We start from the raw sequence: 22,500 nt of genomic DNA on the forward strand, positions 1-22,500 counted from the left end.
AAGCCATTTTTTTCATAAATGCAAGCCTGTAGAGAAGGGGGGATCGGTGGTTTGAAAGACCCGCCCCCTCCCCCCTCACTGCCAAAGGTCTATTATTTAAGTCTGGTTTTTATTGTGACAATCTAACGTCTAAAGTATCAACATTCCACGCAACAAACTTTATGCACTCATAGCTAAATCTGTGAGGCCAAACACAGGTGTGTGTGTGTGTGTGTGTGTGTGTGTGCAGACAAACTAATCCAGCACAAATGAGTGCATAAAAAGTCAGCAAAACGAAGTATTTGAACCTCATAATAAGAGACAAGATGAGGGAAAAACTACACATTTTTTTTCAAAATATTTGAAAAACTACAGGCCTTAAATGTCATACTGTTACGGGTACAACATGAGACGACATGCTCTTTGGAAGTCATAAATAATCTGGCAGATTGAAGTCTCAAAGTGTTTTTACCTCCACGATCATCTTGACGGTGGGCAGCGTGGTGGCGATGTTCTGCGGGTGTGGCGGTCGCACCGTGATCGGCACGCAGCCGGCGTACAGGCAGCCGTAAAAGGCCACGATGAGGTCGATACCTAGAGGGGGGGAGGTGGGGGAGAAAAAAAGAGTAGGGAGGGAGGATAAGGATGAAGGACTCTATGCACTGGATGCACTTTATTAGCTCATTTTGCACAGTAGCACTGGTTTGTTCATTAGTTTAGTTTGTTACTGTTTTATTAATTATGTTTGTCTGTCTGTTTGTTTGTTTTCTGGTATGATATGTAGCCGACTGTTTGTCTAGTTACAACTTGTATTTTGTAAAACTTTAATAGAGCTCTGTCTGGGAGATGTGGATGGAGACATTGGGTAGGGAAAGAAGGAGAGGAAGAGGGGGAAAGTGGAGGGTGGTAACAAGGAGGATGGAGGGAGGAAAGAGCAAGGAAGAGGAAGGAGGATAGAGTGGAAAACATGGAGAAGAGAAAGGAAAAAAGTGGAAGAGGACGGAGAGGAAGGAGAAGAAAGGGCATGAAGAGGGAGGTAGAAGAAGGGAAGAGGTTTGAAATAAGACAGGATGAGATGGAAGAAGACAGAGATGCAGGGAAAGAGGGAGGCAAGATGAGGATGGAAGAAGAGGAAAAAGAGAGGAACGCAGACAGAGATGCACAAGAAAGGGAAGAGCGGGAGGGAAAAAGGAAGAGTAGGGAGGGAGCATAAGAAAGAAGAGGGAGATGTGGATGGGGAGATTGGGTAGGGAAAGAAGGAGAGGAAGAGAGGGAAAGTGGAGGGTGGTAACAAGGAGGATGGAGGGAGGATAGCGAAGGCAGAGGAAGGAGGATAAACAGGAAAAAATGGAGGAGAGGAAAGAAAAAAGCAGAATAGGATAGAGAGGAAGGGAAAGGGGAAGGGAGGGAATCGAGAGGGAGGGAATCGAGAGGGACGGACGAAAAGTGAAGGAGAGAAGGGAAGATGATGGAAATAAGAAAGGGCATGGAAAGAGGGAGGCAAGATGAGAATGGAGGAAGACGAAAAGTGAGGTGAGATAGGAGAGAGGAAAGGGGAGAGAGACAGAAATGCACAAGCAAAGGGAAGGAGGAGGAGAGGGGTGTAAGGGAGGGCAATGAGGAGAGATGGGAGGAAGAGAAGGATAAGGTGGAAGAATGGTGAAGCAAAGAAAAAAGGAAAGGGGGAAAGGAGAAAAGAAACTGACTCCCAGAGGCCAGGAGGTTAAGTATTGAGCGGCGGATTAATTGAATGCTGCGTTAAGACAATCTCCTCGCGTCGGGGGAATTGGTCCTGCAACCCGTCCGCCCTGCTGCCATGAACACGAGGCTCCGTTTCTCTGAGGGGGGAAATTACAATTCTTTCCGTTCGCCTTCATTTCCCCCGCGGCGCCCTCTTCGATCCGACAGCACTGCTCTGAATGTCTTTGTCGTTTCCTTCCTCACTTTAAAAAACATCCAGAGTCTGTCCTTGTTCACATGTCAGCACACAAGTTAAAGGAGCGGTACAAAGGTCTTGTACGTTTTAGTCAATTTAAAGTGCTCATATTATGCTCATTTTCAGGTTCATAATTGTATTTAGAGGTTATATCAGAATAGGTTTACATGGTTTAATTTTCAAATAACACCATATTTTTGTTGTACTGCACATTGCTGCAGCTCCTCTTTTCACCCTGTGTGTTGAGCTCTCTGTTTTAGCTACAGAGTGAGACATCTCACTGCTGTAACATCTTTGTTGGGAGTCGCACACGCGCAGTAGCTAGGTAAGGACTACTAGGATTAAGGTGGCACCAAAATCATGGTTGCAGCTGTTGCCGTGGTCCTGCTACGCCCTGCTATGTTCTGCGGTGCCCTGCAGTGTCCTGCTGCATCCTCTACGCCCTGCTATGTTCTGCTGTGCCACGCTACATCCTGTAACGCCCTGCAGTGCCCTGCTATGTCATGAACTACTATGACTACTACTTCTAGTCACTGTTCCATTATCTTTATTGTGACTGTTATTGCCACTGTTTATCACACCCCCAACCGGCACCGTCAGACACCGCCTACCAAGAGCCTGGAGAATGTGTTGCAGAAGCAGAGTATGAGGGCGTGCCCTGACAGTACCTAGGTAAGGACTACTAGCCAGTCAGAAGCAGAGTATGAGGGCGTGCCCTGACAGTAGCTAGGTAAGGACTACTAGCCAGTCAGAAGCAGAGTATGAGGTCGTGCCCTGACAGTACCTAGGTAAGGACTACTAGCCAGTCAGAAGCAGAGTATGAGGGCGTGCCCTGACAGTACCTAGGTAAGGACTACTAGCCAGTCAGAAGCAGAGTATGAGGGCGTGCCATGCTAGCAGCTAGGCGAGCATTATAACGTGTGTTCCAAAGTGACCACGTTTGTCTCTGAAGTAAAGGCTGGACTACAATAGAGCAGTTTGGAGCAGTTTGTGAACAGTGTTTTCTGTTGGAGATGGTAAGTCCCTTTGGGGTGGACAACATCTAAAAGATAACACACAGCAGTGTGTAAAAAAAAACGCTAACCAACTTTTATCGAGACTTAGTAAGGAAGCATAAAGAAAGCTAGCTAGCTAAAGTTATCAATCTGCCTCTGTACCAAAACTTCAGAAATCTCTTCACCCCTCAGCCAAAGTGATTTGGCGAATATTAGCTAATATATATTAGCTAGTTGTGTTTATACTGTGTGTTTCAGTTGTTTGGTCTGGTCTTGACCTGGTCTCACGCCCTCAAAGTCTCGGCCTGTCTCGGCTCGATACACTCTGGTCTTGGGAATGACTTGGTCTCGGTTCAGGTGGTCTGGACTACAACACTGCGGAGTGGTGTGTGAGTGTTTACCTGGAGGGTAGACCAGTGCCACGTGGTCTCCGTCCTGTAGGTGGGCCCGTTCAGCCAGCATGCCGGCGATCTTCTCTGCCCTCTTATGCAGCTGAACACAAGTCAGAGAGCTGGCTATCGTACCCTGGACACACACACACACACACACACACACACACACACACACACACACACATATACACACACACACGCACACACACACACACATATACACACACACACACACACACACACACACATGCACGCACACACACACACAAGCACGCACACACACACACAAGCACGCACAGGCACACACACACACACACACACACACGCACGCACGCACACACACGCACACAGACACCCACACACACACACACACACACACACACACACACACACACACGGAAAGATGATTGACACATTCAATCAGCAGTGTGTATCAGCAGATGTCATGTCAGATTTTCCGTTGCAGCATCTCGCCGCTGAATAGCTGTAAACAAACAGTGGATCATATTTCCATCATGCAAACTGACAGAACCGTCGTCCAGAGCCAATACACACACAATGTCATTTACAAACGGCATCATATACAATGACAATGGCTGTTCTTATTGTCTGTTCTGTGATGCTGTAAAACATTCTTTCATACGTATAAACAAATGAATAAATATCATGCTTTGTTTCTCTTTCTCTGACATTCTGCACACACAGTATAAGAGAAACAAAACAAAGCACTATGATATGAGGCAAATGGTGCAACAAAAGGAAAATGGACTGGCGTCTTTTATTTTTTGTCTTGTTTATAACTCATATTATAGTGAGATAAACATGGGAAAAGTTGGGAAGTTTTAAGAGTTTGATTGTGTATGTTTATGGGCGCATCAAAACTCTCTGGCCCTTGGCTAAAGCTACTCAGCAATCTAATCTAATTTAATTTAAGGTATTGGCACCAAACTCCACGTGTGTGTGTGTGTGTGTGTGTGTGTGTGTGTGTGTGTGTCTTACCCTGGAGTTGAGCAGCGTGTACAGGACGTGGTCTGGAGTGGTCTGGGCTCTCCACTGTAACACCTCTGACAGGAAGAGGAACTAAAAACACACAACAAATACAGGAAAAGTGAGTGACGACACACAAACGTAAAACACACATATTATATATTCACAAATAAACACACACACACACACACACACACACACACACACACAGACACACACACACACACACACACACACATCCATCCTGAACACAAGAATAAGGCAACATGGCAGCTAAAAGGGAAAGAGCAAGAGGCAACCTCCCGTGCTAAGCAATGAAACACAATGCGGAAATGCCAAAAACCGCAGTTCATCGAGTGGAGCTCGGCTGAGTAACGAAGTAATGTAACCAATTACTTTTGCTGCTGAGTAATGTGTACAGTCATACGTAGTTTAAATGATTTCGTATTTCATGCAACCTCCCTAACACTGTGTGGCATGGCTTTGGCATAATTTCCTGGAAATGCAGCTGCAAATTCACAAACTCTGCTGGCTCAAAAATGTTTTAGAGATTAGGAGCTTTGTGGAGACACTGACAGTGAATACTAAAACCATATTAGTTCGGTGACTTGTAGAGTGTTGGAGTGTTGGGGTGGAGAACTTAATTTGGAATCCAGAGTGATTGACAGAAAAAAGTTAATATGCATGGAAGATGGGGAGCGAGGAGAGGCAACACGGCTTCCTACTTTACAACAGCAGAGACAAGGAAAGAGAGATGGAAATTAGAGAAGGGAGGAGAGAACAAATCAAAAGAGAGTTTGTTTCTAGACTCATGAATCTTTCAAGATTTGCTGCTGAGCGGTGAAACCCAGGGAGTGTAATTGATTTTAGGTTATGTTCAGCCAGAGAAAGTCAGTTTTGTGTGTGTGTGTGTATGTGAGCCTGTCGCTATCAAAATCAGCTGTCAAGCTTGGTCTTAACCAGCCAACCATAAAGCAAACAGATCTCCTCTCTGCGCCGCACATCGCTCTCTAGGCACGCTTGATTTGTACAGCAAATTTCACCAAATGTTCAAAAGTGAATTATTATACCAGAGGAGCTCATATGTGAACCTTTGTTCCTGCAGCTGAGGGGTGAAATAAGCAAGTGTGACTTTTGACTGTGTCACAATTATGCAGCTGCAGAACAAATAATGGGAGAGAGTGATGGTACAGATCTGGTTTGATATGTACAGTACCGTGTGTAAAAATGATTGATGTTATTACTTCATATTGGACTAACTGATCTGTTTTATGGGATCGGGATGTTTAACACTTTTTTGATATTTATTCAGATATCAGAAGACACCAAATGTCTTCCGGCTTTCAAGTAAAAAACAGGAAATTTGCTGCAAAAATGAATAAAAGGTTAAACAAAGTGATGAAAAATGTAAATAATTTAAAGCTTGTTGTTCTGTCCTCTGAAGAAAAAGTCTTTGTATGTCTCAGTATTTAGACAAATTAACACCTTTTGTTGCTAATGACCTCTGAACTGACTATGAGTGACATTTTTTAAAGCTGCAGTATTCATTTTTGGGGGTCAGCTGAATGAGCTGTAAACATACCATTGCCATAATATCTCTTTTATAAAGTTGCTGTGGCTCCATTCAGCAGATACAGAGCATTCATTGTTTGTTTGTGTCTGTCTGATGAATGTAAGTCCAACCAGGGCTGTAGTACTCGAGTCCGGTCTTGGACTCGAGACTGTTTTTCTATGGTCTCGGACTTGTCTCGGATTCGCTGGTATTTGGACTTGGACTTGTCTCGGTCTCTGCCACTGGTCTTTCCAAATATAGCTTTTGGTCTCTATTGAGTCCAGGTGTCTTTATTATGTTTATAATAATATTGGAGGGAAAGTGTATACACTGGCCACCTGATAACCAATCACACACACTAGATTCTGATAGAGATCTGCGTGCCCTGCTAACGTTATTGCCATTCATTTTCATTGATTCACGCACACTGTAACAAATGAAGATGTCCGACAATTCTGCCATATTCAAATTTGGTTATAGAAATCACCAGGAATTTATTTTATTTAATAGATCATATGATATCAAGGGGAATGGCTATACTTACAAATCCTGGGTGTTGTGACACAAACAAAATAATGACAAATAATAACCCCAAATGATTGTTTTCATACTGTCATGCATAAGACTCGGTCTTGACTCTGACTCGAACCTTTTTGTCTTGGACTCAAACCTCTTTGGGCTCGGTCTTGACTTGGTCTCGACTAGTCCTAGTCTTGGACTCGACAAAGGTGGTCTTGACTACAGCCGTGAGTCCAACTTTCTCTCTCCTTTTAGCTCTCTTTTTGGTCTCCACCAACTCCTGAGGGAAATAGGTGTCTCTTTAGATGCTAAATGTTCCACTTTCTTCACCCGCTAGCCTCTAACCGTGTCTGGCTGCTGTTTGGTGATGAACAGGGAGTGTACAGTGGGTTTATTCAGAACTTGTTTGCTGAAAAAAGCTGTTTACTGCTGCTGGAAATGAAGTAAAAAAAAAAAAAAAAAGAAAACGGCCCAAAACAATGATCCAAAATAGACTAAAATGCTTTGTGTAGAGCTGAGGGAAACTGCAGAGTTAGGGAATAATTCTGTGTGGATTTGTCCCTGAGAGGGACATCTTTTGATCCATTAGAAACATAAAAGTAATGATTAGTGCAGCTTTAAGTGATGGTGCAATATCTCAGTTTGGTAGCCTCCAAATACAGACTGAAGTCTAAAGGATAACAAGTCAAAATGTCCATATTATGTGTCTGATTCATACTGTGAGGTTATGTGGTGACCACTGTACTTTGTGTTTTATACAAGCTGTCACAAAAACGAATGCCTCAGTCATCACGGCTAAAAACAATCTGTTTTAAAGGAACCCTTTAAGCGGTGTTTATAACCTCCACTGCTGAAACCATCACTCAGCTCCCTCCTCGGCCAAAGTTTCCTGTTTCCCTTTTAAAACTCGTGCAGTCGACTCTCAGAGTACTTCTCAGAGGACGAAACGCTCCCACATCCACTCACCACCAGCTCCATGCATCGCAAATCAAAGCAAACGGTTTTTCCTCCCCCGACGAAAACATCACTCAGCTGCGTGTCGGCCCGGCTCTGAGCCTTCATTAAACTTTCATAACGGCAAATGAAAGTCTGCTTCCTTTCCAGTCTCCTGCCTCATACATTAACATCTACCATTTGCTGGAGGCGTTTATCCAAAATGACCCGCAGTGCCACGACGGCACACGTGTGAATCCTAACAGTGTCAAAGCCTTTATCTAGCCATTGAGACATATTATCTGCTGATTGTGGAACATGTAAGACACAATCTTCCTGATAAAACATGGCAATTATTTAAAACTTTAAAAATGTTCTCGCCACTAAATGCTTGCTCTTGGGGGGGAATTGTAGCCTGTCGTCGTCATACTCAGATTCTAGTCAGAGTCTGAGTCTGATACCGCTCCATTGGGCTGTGATTATGGGGCGTGTTTCAACCGAACCAGGAAAGAAAATGCCCCTGCACTCAATTGGATAGACCTCCAACCAATCAGAGCAACAGATAGACCTACAACCAATCAGAGCAATAGAACTCAACTCAACTGTCAACAGAACTCAACACCACCAATGAGACGAGATGGTGTATCGTCTTCATAGCAACCTCTTTGCACTTCTGTCCTAACTTTGACTTTTAGCGCCCTATCTTGCACCCAGCGCAATTGACTTTGTACACCGACAATATCATTCCTATTTTGCACCTGACGCACAGCGGACTTTTCCCTCAACAGACTCACGTTGGTAAATTAGGGAATGAACTTGCGCTCCCGGGGGCGGTTCAGCAAAAAGACGAGGCGTGTTCCGGCACAAATGTTCCCTAGTGCTATTTTGCAGTTTCAGAAAACAATTCTGCCACAGACCAGGAAAAACCTAGTCTAAAGTCAGTGGCACGTTATTCAGATGCTATTTTAAGGGCGCATGCTTGGCCGTAATGTAGAGTGTGCACATCGCTCATACACTTCGCTTCTCTCATCTCACGGACCCACCAGTTCCCATTTTTGCAAACCATACATAAAAACAAGGAAAAATATGACCTTGTTTTGCACAACATTTCCATGAATCATGGATGTGTTGATGACATAAATGAGGAAATATTAGAGGACTTAAGGAGATGTGATGTTGAACTGCATGTGTCGATGCCACTTAACTCAAATGCCCCAGCAGCAGCACGGGAGAGGAGAGGCAGAAGAGCTGCATCGTCTATAGTGAGGTCATCTCGGTTTAATGTTAGACTGTATTGCAAAAATATCACCATGCATTCATAACCTCGTGATTCAGTGAGAGTCAGCCCAAAACATCGGAAAGTATGTTTTTGTGACATTTCTTTATTTACATTTTGACAAAAAGAAAAATCAATAGCAAACGTTGGTCTCCTCGGCTGTGAACCGCTCCTGGCGTGCGCCCATGGATGTATTAAGAGCGTGTGCCTAGCAAATCTGCCATTATAACAGCAATCTGCCATGGAACAAGCACACCTGCTTTTAAAGGGAATGTGAGATAACACTCTGATTGGTTTATTGCTCGTTACGCCCAAACCACACCTATGAGTAATGAAGCTACTTCAGACCAACCCATTTTAGATTTGCGTCGGGCGCAAGAGTCATTTCCGAGATCCGCCCACAAAGCGGCGTTTCAGACTTTTTTGTAGCTGGATATATCATTTATTTTGTCTAAATATGAATGTGGATAACGTTAGTGATAGTGAGATGCTTGCTACAGTTGCATTTCTAGTGATGAATCGGCGAAAACACGTTTTATTTCTTAATGGACTCACGGCGGCGGCCCAACAGGCCGGTACAGTTATAGGGAAAACGCTGAAATAAAAATGCGTTCCCAACAAGATTAAAACACTCGTTCTGAAACATCAAATACAATAAAACCAGATCCTTACAAGATGAGATTAGTTTCACACAAGATGTTCTTTAATGTTGAACTAATACTGCTCATATTTCCTGCTTTCATTAAGAAACCACAATTATACAAACAGTTTATTAATGTAAAAAGTGTAGCCACTGATGTACAGATTTAACATTTCGCAAAGTAGAAGAAGTACGTTTACCATAAACAACAATGATTGCAAAATATATCGTAACCAAAACCTTTTTTTCACTTTGAGCGAGTACAAAAGGTTTTTGTGGGATACTGATATACCTTTTGGTGCTTCAGACTCATAGTTTTTAACCATGAAAAAGAACAAATCTGGTTTGTGTCATTGGTAATAGAAGTTGTGACTTCTGGTTAAACTGGCAGAGCTCGACTGAAGCCTGAGCTCGAAACCAACTAGAGCCTGAAACCCTGAAACCCATGTTATCTCTACGAGTGAGGACTGGCATGCTAAATATCAACACAAAGAACCTCTGTCTGGTGTGTGTGCGAATGTGTGTGTGTGCGCGTGTGTGTGTGTGTGTGTGTGTGTGTGTGTATGTGTGTGTGTTATTACATTACATTACATTACAGTCATTTAGCTGACGCTTTTATCCAAAGCGACTTCCAATTAAGTGCTTTCAACCTTGAAGGTGCAAACTCCAGACAACAAGTAGTAAGTGCAGTTTAGCTTTAAATAAGCAAAACTACAAAGAGCCATAAGAAAGTGCAGCTTTAAGAGTATTTATATCTATATATACACACATATACATACATATATATATATATATATATATATATATATTTTTTTTTTTTTATTCAAGGTGCAGTCGGAAGAGAAGTGTTTTTAGCCTTCGGCGGAAGATGCGTAGGCTTTCGGCCGTCCTGATGTCAATGGGGAGCTCATTCCACCATTCAGGAGCCAGGTGTGTGTGTGTGTGTGTGTGAGAAATCCCAGGCCAGAGATAGAAATCTGGCCTCATACAGTAGAGTGTTGTTGAATTCTCATGCTAACACACTGATGTCTGCCGCTCAATTGTATCTGATGTCATTATCAGATGTTCACTGAAACCCAACACGTTGACCACCTGGCACCAGAAGCACTTCACTTAGCTTAAATTTACATAAAGAAAGCGGTTAAATCATTTCCAGCAGCATCTATTGAACCGAGCAGACTGTGCATCTAAACAACAGGCACTGCACCAAAACAGCAAAGGCAGCACTCAGCTTTGTTCTTCTTCTAACTCTCTAAATTATAAAATAAATATTTAAAGCTGGGGGGGATGCAGTTTCTTTTTGGGCCAAATTTCCACAATAACCTTACAGCATATTGTAATTCAATGGGTCTGAGAGAAAACTACACTTCTGCACCTCCTCTTGGCTGTTTTCAGGCTTTAGATAATCTAGCCAGTCACGGGAGACTTTGGCCAATCACAGGTCATTTCAGAGAGAGAGCGTTCCTATTGGCTGTTTTGGTGAAAGTTCTGTTTACCAAAGGCTCGAGGCTGCAGCTAATTCAAGGCTAGTCTATATCGACGAAGTTTCACTTCCGCGATTGCTCCAGTGCCGCCGGATATTCCGCCTGGATGTCTTTCATTTCTTTACAAAGAAAACAGGACAGATATTGTCATAGAATTGCTGCTACATACTAGCCTAGAAATCTAGACGCACCCTAGTGGCAGCAAATGTAATTTGCAGCCAGGGTCAGTCTAGCAACTCTCTGTTGGCTTGCGAGCTGGAAAACCCAAACTCTGGTCAGGCCAATCACATCGTGTATAGAGTCGGTGGGCGGGCTTAACGTAAGGACAGCAGAATTGCGACGGTTCCGCGTGAATTTCCTGCTACTAGAAAACAAAGAAGATGGTCTTTGGAATCGGCTTTGGCCGCGACTCTGGAAGACTTGGAGTTAAGCTTTTCTCTGAGAAAAGAACAAAGAACGGCACTGAAGTCATTCTTAAAAAAGGAAGATGTGTTCGGAGTTTTGCCGACCGGATACGGCAAAAGTTTAATCTATCAACTAGCGTTGCTCTGGTTGGTTGTAGCGCTATCCTATTGCGTGCAGAGGGAATTTGACAATTGTTTATCTGGCCCCTCAGATTGCGCTCTGCCAATGGTGAGTTCCCAGACCTAACATCTTGATGTGGGTCTGGCTTGTCAGGCTAGCTACATACTGGCATCGGGATAAAAAACAATGTAACTCGTACAAGTTAGAGTTACATTGAGCTCAGTCAACCTTCCCTGGATAAATACGCTTTATGAGAAGATCAATCTGAGAAGACGTTCAAAGTAAATCACATTTCACTCCATAAGATCACACTGACACACACACACACACAGAACATTTCAATAAACAGTGGATCAAAAATAAAAAAGCATCACCAACAGTTTTGAAGAGAAAGAGGAGCTCATTCACACCGAGGGCTGGGTTTTCAGAGATGGTATACATGCAGTGATCGATGCATAAACAAATTGATGAAGGAATGAATGCATGAGCATATTGACGATGAGAAGCAGCATCTAGAGCCAAACGTAGACAGTAAGAGTCAGCAGAAAGTTCATCCTCTAAACCCGATTAACATTCAGCAGACATATTTTGCATTTTTACACACAATCCACACATCTAATTTTGAATGAAGCGTCCCCTTCTGACCTCGTGAAAAATAACAACCTTCCAGAGAAATTGAACTAAACTCACAATCATTTCCGGAACACTGACCGCCGCTTAATCTGCTGAGAAAAAGTTGCCAAAGTCGACTAAAGTGTTTTTCGACAGGGAGGAGTAAACACGTCTCTCTGCACAAACGATACAGTCCACGTCTGAACTAATCACCACTAATATCATCATCCTGCTTGGAATTGTAATTACGGCATGAAGCCTAAGGACTATTACGCCGTTTTTTCATTACATGGTACCTGCTCAACTCGCCTCTACTCGCCCTTTTTGGTTTTCCATTATGAAAAAAAAGTCCCTGATACCTGCTAACAGGTCCTTTTTTTAGTATCACCTCCGTCGAGGTTCCAAGCGAGCTGAGGCGATACCAAAAAGGTGACGTGAAAACCTGCAGACTACTGATTGGTCAAAGAGAATCGTCACTAATCACTGCGTCATCATTGCTATAGTGACAGACAGGGGTGTCCTGAACAAACCCGCCAGCTTTGTCCATAAACATTCAATTCAGTTTATTTATGAAAGAGGACAGTGCATGGGTTAAAAAAGGCCAGAATTAGCCAAAAGGCTATTTTTCATTTGTAGTCCCTGGCCTCGATGTTAAAAAACGGTTTAAAAAAACCCCCATCTCATTAAAGCAGTCCTCAGTGTCCAGCTGTTGATGGATGTTTGTTATGTGAACAAGATATAAATCACTGCTTAACACAGCATGTAAACCAGCAGGGCTTTGGTTGGAATAGAAAAGGTACCGCTGTCGAAACCAAATCTGGTCAACCTTTTTTGTTTTTCAACTTTGGCCTTGGGTTGCATGTAACGATTGCTTGAATTGTTGATTAATCTGTCGGTTATGTTCTCGATTAATGGATTAGTTGTTTGGTCTGTAAAATGTCATTAAATGGTGAAAAATGTGCATCAGTGTTTCCTAAAATCTCAAGATGACGTCCTCAAATGTCTTGTTTTTGTCCACGACTCAAAGATATTCAGTTTACTGTCACAGAGGAGAGAAGAAACTACAACATATTCACATTTAACAACATTTTTTTCATAAAAACTGACTCAAACTGGTTCATCGATTATCAAAATAGTTGGCGACAACTAATCGATTTTATTGATTCATCTTTGCAGCTCTACTTTGTACAGAGGCAGGCTCTCTGTTTCCAGTCTTTGTGCTAAGCTAAGCTAACCGGCTGATGGTTGTAGCTTCATATTTACTAGGGATGCACCGAATCCAGGATTCAGCTACGGATTCGGCCGAATATTGGGCTTTTTGATGGGGTTCGGTTTCTGCTGAACCTTAGAATTTTTTTCCACTGAAAAAAAAACTGTCCCACACACCTGCACAGCAGAATTGAAAAAAAGTATCGTTCAGGAACCGGTATCGAAGTCACGGTATCGGTACTGAATATTTTTGAACAATACCCAGCCCTAAAGGGACAGAAATGATGTCTGCTGCCAGGCTTGGATTGGCCATCGGGAGCACGGGAGATTCCCCACTGGGCCGGTTGAAAGCTTTTTTTTTTAACCAGCCCGCAGAGAGGCGAAAGATCACATGATTGGCCCACTGGTTTGTCTCTCATCTGAACACTGGCCAATCACATCCTACTACGGCCATGCGCCTCCATCCAACCATAGAGAGAGAGCGCATTTAAGTCCCCCACCGGCGGGGAAAACAACTCCACAAAGTGCCTGTAGCTAGCTAAAAACACGAGATTTAACCATGCCAACTGATTATTTTAGCACCCTTTGTCTACCAGAGAGGACAAGTTAGCTGTTAGTAAGCTAACGTTAGTTATGCAAACGTAATACGATAGCTTTCTGATTGATCCACATTCCACTAACACAAGTTATGTCGTATGTTGAAGTTTGTGCACAAAATCTGTTTCATTCTGTTTATATAAGGGTGTTTGTGTAAATATGTTGTATTACTATTATTATTATTATTATTATAACTAACTCTATTTTTTCTATTTCTTACACTTTATGTATATTTTTTACCCTATGTCTACTTAATGTGTATTTGTGTCATTCTGATGTGTGTAAAAAAGAAAATCTTTTGAGCTGCTGTAGCACAGGAATTTCCCCAGTGTGGGATTAATAAAGTCTAAAGTCTATCCTATCCTAAAATGCAGCTTTATCCCAGTCCAGCCCTGTCTGCTGCTACCTGCTTGGTGTGACATGTCCTGGCAACACAGTTTTTTTTTGGGATGCCAGAAGTGAAAATATGAGGAAGCTCGGGGAGTTTGGTTGGCATGAAATATAGTTCATCCACATCTGTTTGGTGACATCCAGACAAACAGGCAGACTTGCGTAGCATGTTGCTAGCGAGCCCGATGACACGGGCTGTGTGCTGCGGTCGGTATTATTTGGGGCCTGTCTCTTCCTGTTAGCGTCTACACGCTGTGTGCAGCCGCCGGCTGCCACACACTGTAACCGATGACATTTTCAGCACCAAAGAAGAGAGGAAAATCCGTTCTGTCAGTAACACGCGCTGCCTGTTTCTCTCCATCACTCCTGGCCTTGCTTTTTGTTCTCTGTACTTCAATTATTCTTTGTCGTTTTCTCTCTCTCCCCCCCCCCCCCCCCTCTCCCATTCTCTTGTGTTCACATGTTCTCTCTCTTCATGTCTGTTGGTTCATGCTCTTCTGATCTCTATTTCTCACTTTCAGTCGTGTTCTCTGGCTCTCTGCTCTCTGTTTCTTCACTGACTCTACTCTCCTGTCTTACTCACTTTTGTTGGCACAAATACGACATGAGCAGTGCAGCCAAAGCGTCTAGCATCCGCTGCCATCATCCGACTTTCCTTTTTGTTTAATTAACTGCTTTTTAATCCTAAATCATAGTGTAGAAAAACTTGAGAAAGAAGGCCACGTTGCATGTTGAAAGAATTTGTACAAATCTTCTACAAACAACTTTAAATCAGCTTGATTTTCCAGGAAAAAAAGCAACAGATTAACGCTGTGTTGCTGCCCCACTTGACGATGCTTTGATACGATGAATGCAATAATCAAAAGAATATACGAAATGTAAATCCCCATTATAAACTGCAGGCCAAGTAACTGACAAGAAACGATCCAAACGAATGAACACAAAATGACGAGTGTGACTGGGAAGGAACCACGATGGTGTGAAACACGAAGACAAACACAATAAATGTAAATATGTGTGTGTGTGTGTGTGTGTGTGTGTGTGTGTGTGTGTGTGATGTTGATGGTGATGGTTGATGGTGAAAACCAGCAGCCCCCCCTCTCACACACACCTTCCTTGCCTGGTCATTGTCTTCGATCTGAGCCAGATCCCTGCCGCTGGCCTGGGCGATCCTCTTCCCCGACACCAGGTTCCCCACCATCACAGACGCAGGACCGATCTCTGAGCAAGAGGAGGAGAAGGAAGAGGAGGAGGAGGAGGAGGAATAAGAGAAAAGGAAACAACATGTGAGGTTAAGGCTACATTTACATTGCAACGTTTGGGTTTTTTAAGTGTTTAAATCCAGACAGCTAGCTAGACTATCTGTCCAATCTGAGTTTTCTGTTGCACGACTCAAACAACTTTTGAACGTACATGTTCCACCAAAACAAGTTCCTTCCTGAGGTTATTTTGCCAATATATATATATATATTGACACACATCTTGGGAAATCAACCTGACCGATTAGACTAGATCAAATTGGAACCCAGCCTGACTTGAGCACCACAGTCAGGTCTTATTATCCTTGAATCCCCTAATGAAGTGTCTATATTTGGATAGTCTATATCGACGACGTTTCATTTCCGGGATTATTATTATCACTGAAATTATTTGAACTTTGAGTGCAGTGCACGGCAGCCATTCCAAATGTGCACGGCGCCAAGGTGGTAGCGCAACACCTAGTTGGGCAGCACCGCTCTCCCCCCTGTGGGAAATCAATGGAACGGCCGGCTTTGGTGCCTATCATGTGTAGCCGGCTTAAGAGTTGAAGAGTTCAAGAGGTTATAAGACCTATCTTTCTTTTTATAAGCTGATTTACGTAACTTACGATTGTGCCTAACGTGTCGTTGATTGCTTCAGTTTTGAGAAACTAACTGCACTTGTGTATAACACGTATACGTGTATAATTCCCTCCAGAATCCTCCCCCATCCCTTCACACCGTACCTGGCTGCTTCTGCCGGGGTTTGGGCAGGTTGGTGACGCAGGTGTGCGGACACATGAGCACGTTGCAGGGGTGCAGCGCCCCCTCCAGGAACAGCTGCTTCGTCTCCGACAGGTGGATGCCACCCAAGGGAGTCTTGGGCAGAGTGTTGGAGGGCACCAGAGCCAGGCAGTACACCCCTACCTGATGGATGCCGTCTATCGCCTGGAAAGTTGATACGGGTTGACTTTTAAAGACAGAATGAAACTGTATCTTTAATTCTTGAACCCCTCCCCTCTGTCCTAAAGTCTTCTGTCTGTCCTTTCCACATTTTACTGGTATCAATTATTACATGAATGCAGGACTTATTTTTCACTTTTTGTAACCGATACTTTAACTAAAGTAAGACTTGTATCTGTGATCTAAAATGTTGACCCCATATTTCACTTGAAAACTGTCCTCCTAATCATTTCATGTTGTTCAACAGAGGTAATGTTCATGTAAAACTACACAAATTGTCATTATTGTAAGAATTTCTAATTGATGAAATCCCAATGCTTGTTCCCCTCTGTGTGTCTGTAGGTATGATGTGTGTGGTGACGCCCGAAGGTGTTCTTCAGCTCTGTAAAACGGACGAGATCGGAGAGTTGCCCACCTGGATGAGCCGGTGAGCCCTTTGTCTTAAGAACAAAGGCATGCAACAGTTATTTTGTATTTTTGTGTGTGTACGTGCGTGCGTGTGTGTGTTAGTGCGTGCGTGCGGTCATGCGCGCACAGGGGTGTAGCACAAAAATCTGGGCCCTGTAGAAAGGCATTTTCTATGGGCCCCTCCCCGCTTCCACAGTTATTCATTCTAGCATCTTTGGGTACTCAGTCCCCTTTTCCCTCCCAGTCCGACAGCCCTGTGCATGTGTGTGTGTGTGTGTGTGTGTGTGTGTGTGTGTGTGTGAGAGAAAGAGCCAAAAGAGACAGAAATGCTGTGTGAAAGAATGTATCCAAGCTGTTTTGTCTCTTTTCTGAGGTGGCCTGTTGAAATGTGTCCGTCTGGTGTGTTTCCTGACTGTGACAGTTTTCCTGAGCTAGTTTGTGTTAAAGGATAAGTCTGGCGTAATTCAATAGTTTTCATATTAGCAACAAATCCCACAAAAAAAGTCCAAAACCAACAATGTGTTAGTCCCTCTCTCAATACTCGCCAAACTCCCCCGTCTGTGACATTCAGCCCCAAGTTGGTTCCTACTGAAGATGGAAATCTTTAAAAATGTCTCACAACTATATAGTTAACTTCCTAAACCAGCTGGTCTCTGTAGCGTTTATGAAAACAAACAGGAGGAAATAGTGCATTAGTCAGGGACTATTTTCACCAATGGATTAACCCTCCCAAATTTGACCCATTTCCAAAAAAATAACATGGATGGTTCCATACAAAGCTCTTCACAATCATTAAAAATAAATCAGTTCACTACTTTTATCAAATTTTTGGGCGTTTTCAATTTTATAGCAGATGAAAGAAAGAAAAATTATACAAAAGTGACAAAAACATCAGGAAAAGCTTCAAAAACATCGAGGAAGGCGACAAAAGTGTCGAAAAAAAAGACGACCAAAAAGTTTGAATTTTTAATTTTGACCAAAAACAATTGGGGCAGTAGGACAGTGTGTGTGGGACTGAGTCAAAATAAAGTACAGTGTGTCTTTTCCATGGATGTACAGTAAAACCTGGATACAGCATTTGAGGCAGAGCCCCGTTCGTTCCTATTGGAGTTGCTCAGTGGCGCATGAAGACATCATGGAGTCAAAAATGAGCCGGATGATCGGCGCTGCTTCCGCACTGTGCGGCCCATAGAGCAGGCGCACTAGAGACCTCCGCCGGCGGAGCCGGCTACTTCCGGTCTGCTGATCCCTAACTTGAATGAAGATTAAATTATTCAAAAGTGCGGCTCTTCTAGACTTTCCAAATGTTATCGGACCGAATGGATGAAATTCTGATAAAGTAAAACAATCACTTTGCAGAATAGCGGGGGTTGTGAGGCTAAAAAAAATAATGTATCCACTGATTTGCAGACGTCTCTTTTACCAAAGTGAAGACTATGAAAAAAAGTATTATTGGGGCAGAGGGCTGATGTCTTTTTTAACTTTGGACTTTTCTCTTTCAGCCCGCACCCCCCTTCCTCAAGAGGCATTGCCTTTTGCCAGACCACGCCACTGTAAATACGATTTTGTTCTTAGTGACCTGGTTAAATAAAGGTGAAATAAATAAAACTGCTGCATATAAACTGTGTGTGTGTGTGTGTGTGTGTGTGTGTGTGTGTGTGTGTGTGTGTGTATACCTGCAGAACTCGGCTCATCCACTGGAAGCTGTCTTCCTCGGTGGAGTCGGGCCGCTGCTCCGCCACCACCACGATCCTCTCATCATGCAGCACGGTGATGGAGAACACCGCTATCCTGAAACATAAACACACACAGAGTCAGCTATGGCTGTAAACTAATAACATTCATTATTAGTTTCACTTGTTTTCATTTTAAACAAATACGTGTTTTCTATAGGCTCAGTCTGCTACTTTTTTTAAAAACAATTCCAGTGCTGGTTCCATAGAAATAAAATGGATAGAAAGGACATTTCCATTCAAATCAACGTAGCAGAATGGTCAGAGCAGCAGCCATTTCTATGTGTGCCATTGCCATGGTAACATATAAACTTCCGATAATAACTTCAGGCAAGTGGCGGAGCTGAGGTTTTGCAGCGAACGGACAAACGAGCAGCGGAGTAGTAACGTTACGAGGCAGAGAGCAAGCCGCTAAATGAGTCAAATTAATTTCATGCTTCATCCACACAAAGCACGTCGCTATCGCCATGAGTTACCGCTTTATTCGGATCGTTTTCTGTGAACGTTTGTGGCGAGGGGGTAACGTTAAGGTAGAGTTAGCAAGCTAACGTTAGCCAACTAACACTGGCTGGCTGGCTGGCTTGTTCTGCCGTGCTTTTATGCTGCATTGGTTACAGAGAATGAGCTGAACAGCGGGCTGCGTCTAACGTTAGCGGTCCGTTGACCCACTGCCGCTGGGTCTAACGTTAGCGGTCCGCTGAGCCACTGCCGCTGGGTCTAACGTTAGCGGTCCGCTGAGCCACTGCGTCTACTGTTAGCGGTCTGTTGACCCACTGCCGTTGGGTCTAACGTTAGCAGTCCGCTGACCCACTGCCACTGGGTCTAACGTTAGCGGTCCGCTGACCCACTGCCGTTGGGTCTAACGTTAGCAGTCTGCTGACCTACTGCCGCTGGGTCTAACGTTAGCAGTCTGCTGACCTACTGCCGCTGGATCTAATGTTAGCGGTCCGCTGACCCACTGCCGCTGAGTCTAACGTTAGCGGTTCGCTGACCCACTGCCACTGGGTCTAACGTTAGCGGTCCGCTGACCCACTGCCGTTGGGTCTAACGTTAGCAGTCTGCTGACCTACTGCCGCTGGGTCTAACGTTAGCAGTCTGCTGACCTACTGCCGCTGGATCTAATGTTAGCGGTCCGCTGACCCACTGCCGCTGAGTCTAACGTTAGCGGTCCGCTGACCCACTGCCGCTGGGTCTAACGTTAGCGGTCCGCTGACCCACTGCCGCTGGGTCTAACGTTAGCGGTCCGCTGACCCACTGCCGCTGGGTCTAACGTTAGCGGTCCGCTGACCCACTGCCGCTGGGTCTAACGTTAGTGGTCCGCTGATCCACTGCCGCTGGGTCTAACGTTAGCGGTCCGCTGACCCACTGCCGCTGGGTCTAACGTTAGCGGTCCGCTGACCCACTGCCGCTGGGTCTAACGTTAGCGGTCTGCTGACCCACTGCCGCTGAGTCTAACGTTAGCAGTCTGCTGACCCACTGCCGTTGGGTCTAATGTTAGCGGTCCGCTGACCCACTGCCGCTGGGTCTAACGTTAGTGGTCCGCTGATCCACTGCCGCTGGGTCTAACGTTAGTGGTCCGCTGATCCACTGCCGCTGGGTCTAACGTTAGCGGTCCGCTGACCCACTGCCGCTGGGTCTAACGTTAGCGGTCCGCTGACCCACTGCCGCTGGGTCTAACGTTAGCGGTCCGCTGACCCACTGCCGCTGGGTCTAACGTTAGCGGTCCACTGGGTCTAACATTAGCGGTCCGCTGACCCACTGCCGCTGGGTCTAATGTTAGCGGTCCCGTGACCAAATTTTTTCAACCTTCTATCAATTTTTTTTTCAAATGCTAAATAATCAAATAAAATACCTAAATTAAGTGAAAGTATTGAACTGATCATTTATTTTACACATGAAGAGAGTTGTATGGAACCATCCACATTCTTTTTATGGGACAATTTGTTGAAAGAAACCTAAATTTTATCTAAAGATTTTTTCCGTTAATCCTTTAGCAGAAAGTTTAGGAGCAAAGTAGCAACGTTAGCGAACATATTACCTACAATTAGTCCTGGTCTCACTATAGTCAAGTTTCTATGGAAACACAAGACGTTTTAAATAAAGCTGTGGTTCATTTACTCAATTTTGAGAAAGCCTGCATCCAACACTTACCTGCCCCTGTACACAAACTTCATTGGCTCCACAGCGAGCGCCGTGGCGACGATGTCGTCGGCGTTGTGCTGCCGCCCTCCGACCACCATCAGACCGTCCATCTTCCCCGCCACGAAGATCAGCCCCGCGGGTCCGATGAACCCCAGCAGGCCGGTCCTAGTGAAGGGAAACTCACCGATGGGAGCCCCAGTGTTGCTCACAGGGAAGACCTGCGTAGTTTTTTTAAACATCATATTATGCTCATTTTCACATCATATTTTTGTTGTACTGCACATTGCTGCAGCTCCTCTTTTCACCCTGTGTGTTGAGCTCTCCGTTTTAGCTACTGAGTGAGGCATCTCACTTCTATCCCATCTTTGTTTTAAGGACTACTAGCCAGTCAGAAACTAGTCTCGCATTGCCAGACCCTCCTCCAAAGCGCGCTTTGGCATTTCTTTAAACCAATCACAATTGTCTTGGGCGGTGCTAAGCACTGGAGAAAAGCCGCGGTGCCGCTGCAAAATAGGCTCGGGAAGGAACTTGTTTTGGTGGAACGTGTACGTTTAAAAGTTGTTTTAGTCATGCAACAGAAAACTCAGATTGGACAGATAGTCTAGCTAGCTGTCTGGATTCACCTTGCTGAGGAGCAGTTAACTAAGTTGGATTGGGGTGGCGGATGGGTCAAACAAAACAGGACTGTGGCCGAGTTAGCCCAGTTGGTAGAGCGGGCGCACATACGTAGAGGTTTATTCCTCGAAGGAGAAGGTCCAGGGTCCTTTTAGTGTCAATAACAATGCCAAAGGCCCCTGCGTCCGTATTTTAAGCGATGGGAGTGAGAATGTGTTGCAGAAGCAGAGTATGAGGGCGTGCCCTGACAGTACCTAGATAAGGACTACTAGCCAGTCAGAAGCAGAGTATGAGGGAGTGCCCTGACAGTACCTAGGTAAGGACTACTAGCCAGTCAGAAGCAGAGTATGAGGGCGTGCCCTGACAGTACCTAGGTAAGGACTACTAGCCAGTCAGAAGCAGAGTATGAGGGCGTGCCCTGACAGTACCTAGGTAAGGACTACTAGCCAGTCAGAAGCAGAGTATGAGGGCGTGCCATGCTAGCAGCTAGGCAAGCATTATAATGTGTGTTACAAAGTGACCACGTTTGTCTCTGAAGTAAAGGCTGGACTACAATAGAGCTGTTTGGAGCAGTTTGTGAACAGTGTTTTCTGTTGGAGATGGTAAGTACCTTTGGGGTGGACTTTTTTCACTTTGTATACCTTACCATTACATGCACAAAAAAAGATATATAACACAATTAAGGTAAAGGAAAAAAAAGCCATAAAGCATAATATGAGCTCTGAGAAAAAAAGTTTGCAGGCCAGGAAGTTCATTAACAAAATTCTTCCCACACTCTCACCTCGAAGGTGTTCTTGGTCATGCCGGCCAGACCGTAGTAGGACGTTCCCGTGGCAACAGTACAAACGCACAACTCTCCGATCTCGTCCGTTTTACAGAGCTGAGGAACACCTTCAGGCTTCACAACGCACATCATACCTACAGACACACAGAGGGGAACAAACATCGGGATTTCACCAATTAGAAATTCTTACAATGATAATTTGTGTAGTTTTACATGAACATTACCTCTGTTGAACAACATGAAATGATTAGGAGGACAGTTTTCATGAAATATGGGGTCAACATTTTTAGATCACAGATACAAGTCTTACTTTAGTTAAAGTATCGGTTACAAAAAGGGAAAAATAAGTCCTGCATTCATGTAATAATTGATACCAGTAAAATGTGGATTTTTTTTGGTTTTCAGATAACCTGAAAAAGAAATCCGAAAGGACAGACAGAAGAAGACATTAGGACAGAAGGAAAGACAGACATAAAAGTCTGGTACAGGTTGAGAGTAAAATCTCAAATATTTTAGAAAATGCTTTCAAGTCATTGAGTTGAAACAAAGCAGTTTCTTTTGTCTTTTGGGGATATTTTTTGAAGGATTTTT

The 22,500-nt window shown here is 44.1% G+C and overlaps 1 protein-coding gene across 6 annotated transcripts in view; it reads right to left on the reverse strand.

The window, feature by feature from the left end:
* The window catches only part of LOC116043966 (disco-interacting protein 2 homolog C), a 270,352-nt gene that overhangs the window by 29,807 nt on the left and 218,045 nt on the right, over positions 1-22,500 (reverse strand). For 4 of the 6 annotated variants that reach the window (XM_031291011.2, XM_031291008.2, XM_036004916.1 and 1 more), the window contains 8 exons: positions 21,907-22,043; positions 20,520-20,728; positions 18,312-18,426; positions 16,011-16,212; positions 15,138-15,247; positions 4,302-4,382; positions 3,312-3,435; positions 452-573 (listed from right to left, as the gene is read on the reverse strand). In XM_031291011.2, the coding sequence (XP_031146871.1) occupies positions 452-573; positions 3,312-3,435; positions 4,302-4,382; positions 15,138-15,247; positions 16,011-16,212; positions 18,312-18,426; positions 20,520-20,728; positions 21,907-22,043 (1,100 nt within the window). The remainder of the gene's footprint in view (positions 1-451; positions 574-3,311; positions 3,436-4,301; positions 4,383-15,137; positions 15,248-16,010; positions 16,213-18,311; positions 18,427-20,519; positions 20,729-21,906; positions 22,044-22,500) is intronic. The other 2 variants (XM_031291012.2, XM_031291010.2) reach the window with 1 other exon arrangement.

This window comes from Sander lucioperca, chromosome 9, assembly GCF_008315115.2.
Source record: "Sander lucioperca isolate FBNREF2018 chromosome 9, SLUC_FBN_1.2, whole genome shotgun sequence".
Lineage (NCBI taxonomy): Eukaryota > Metazoa > Chordata > Actinopteri > Perciformes > Percidae > Sander > Sander lucioperca.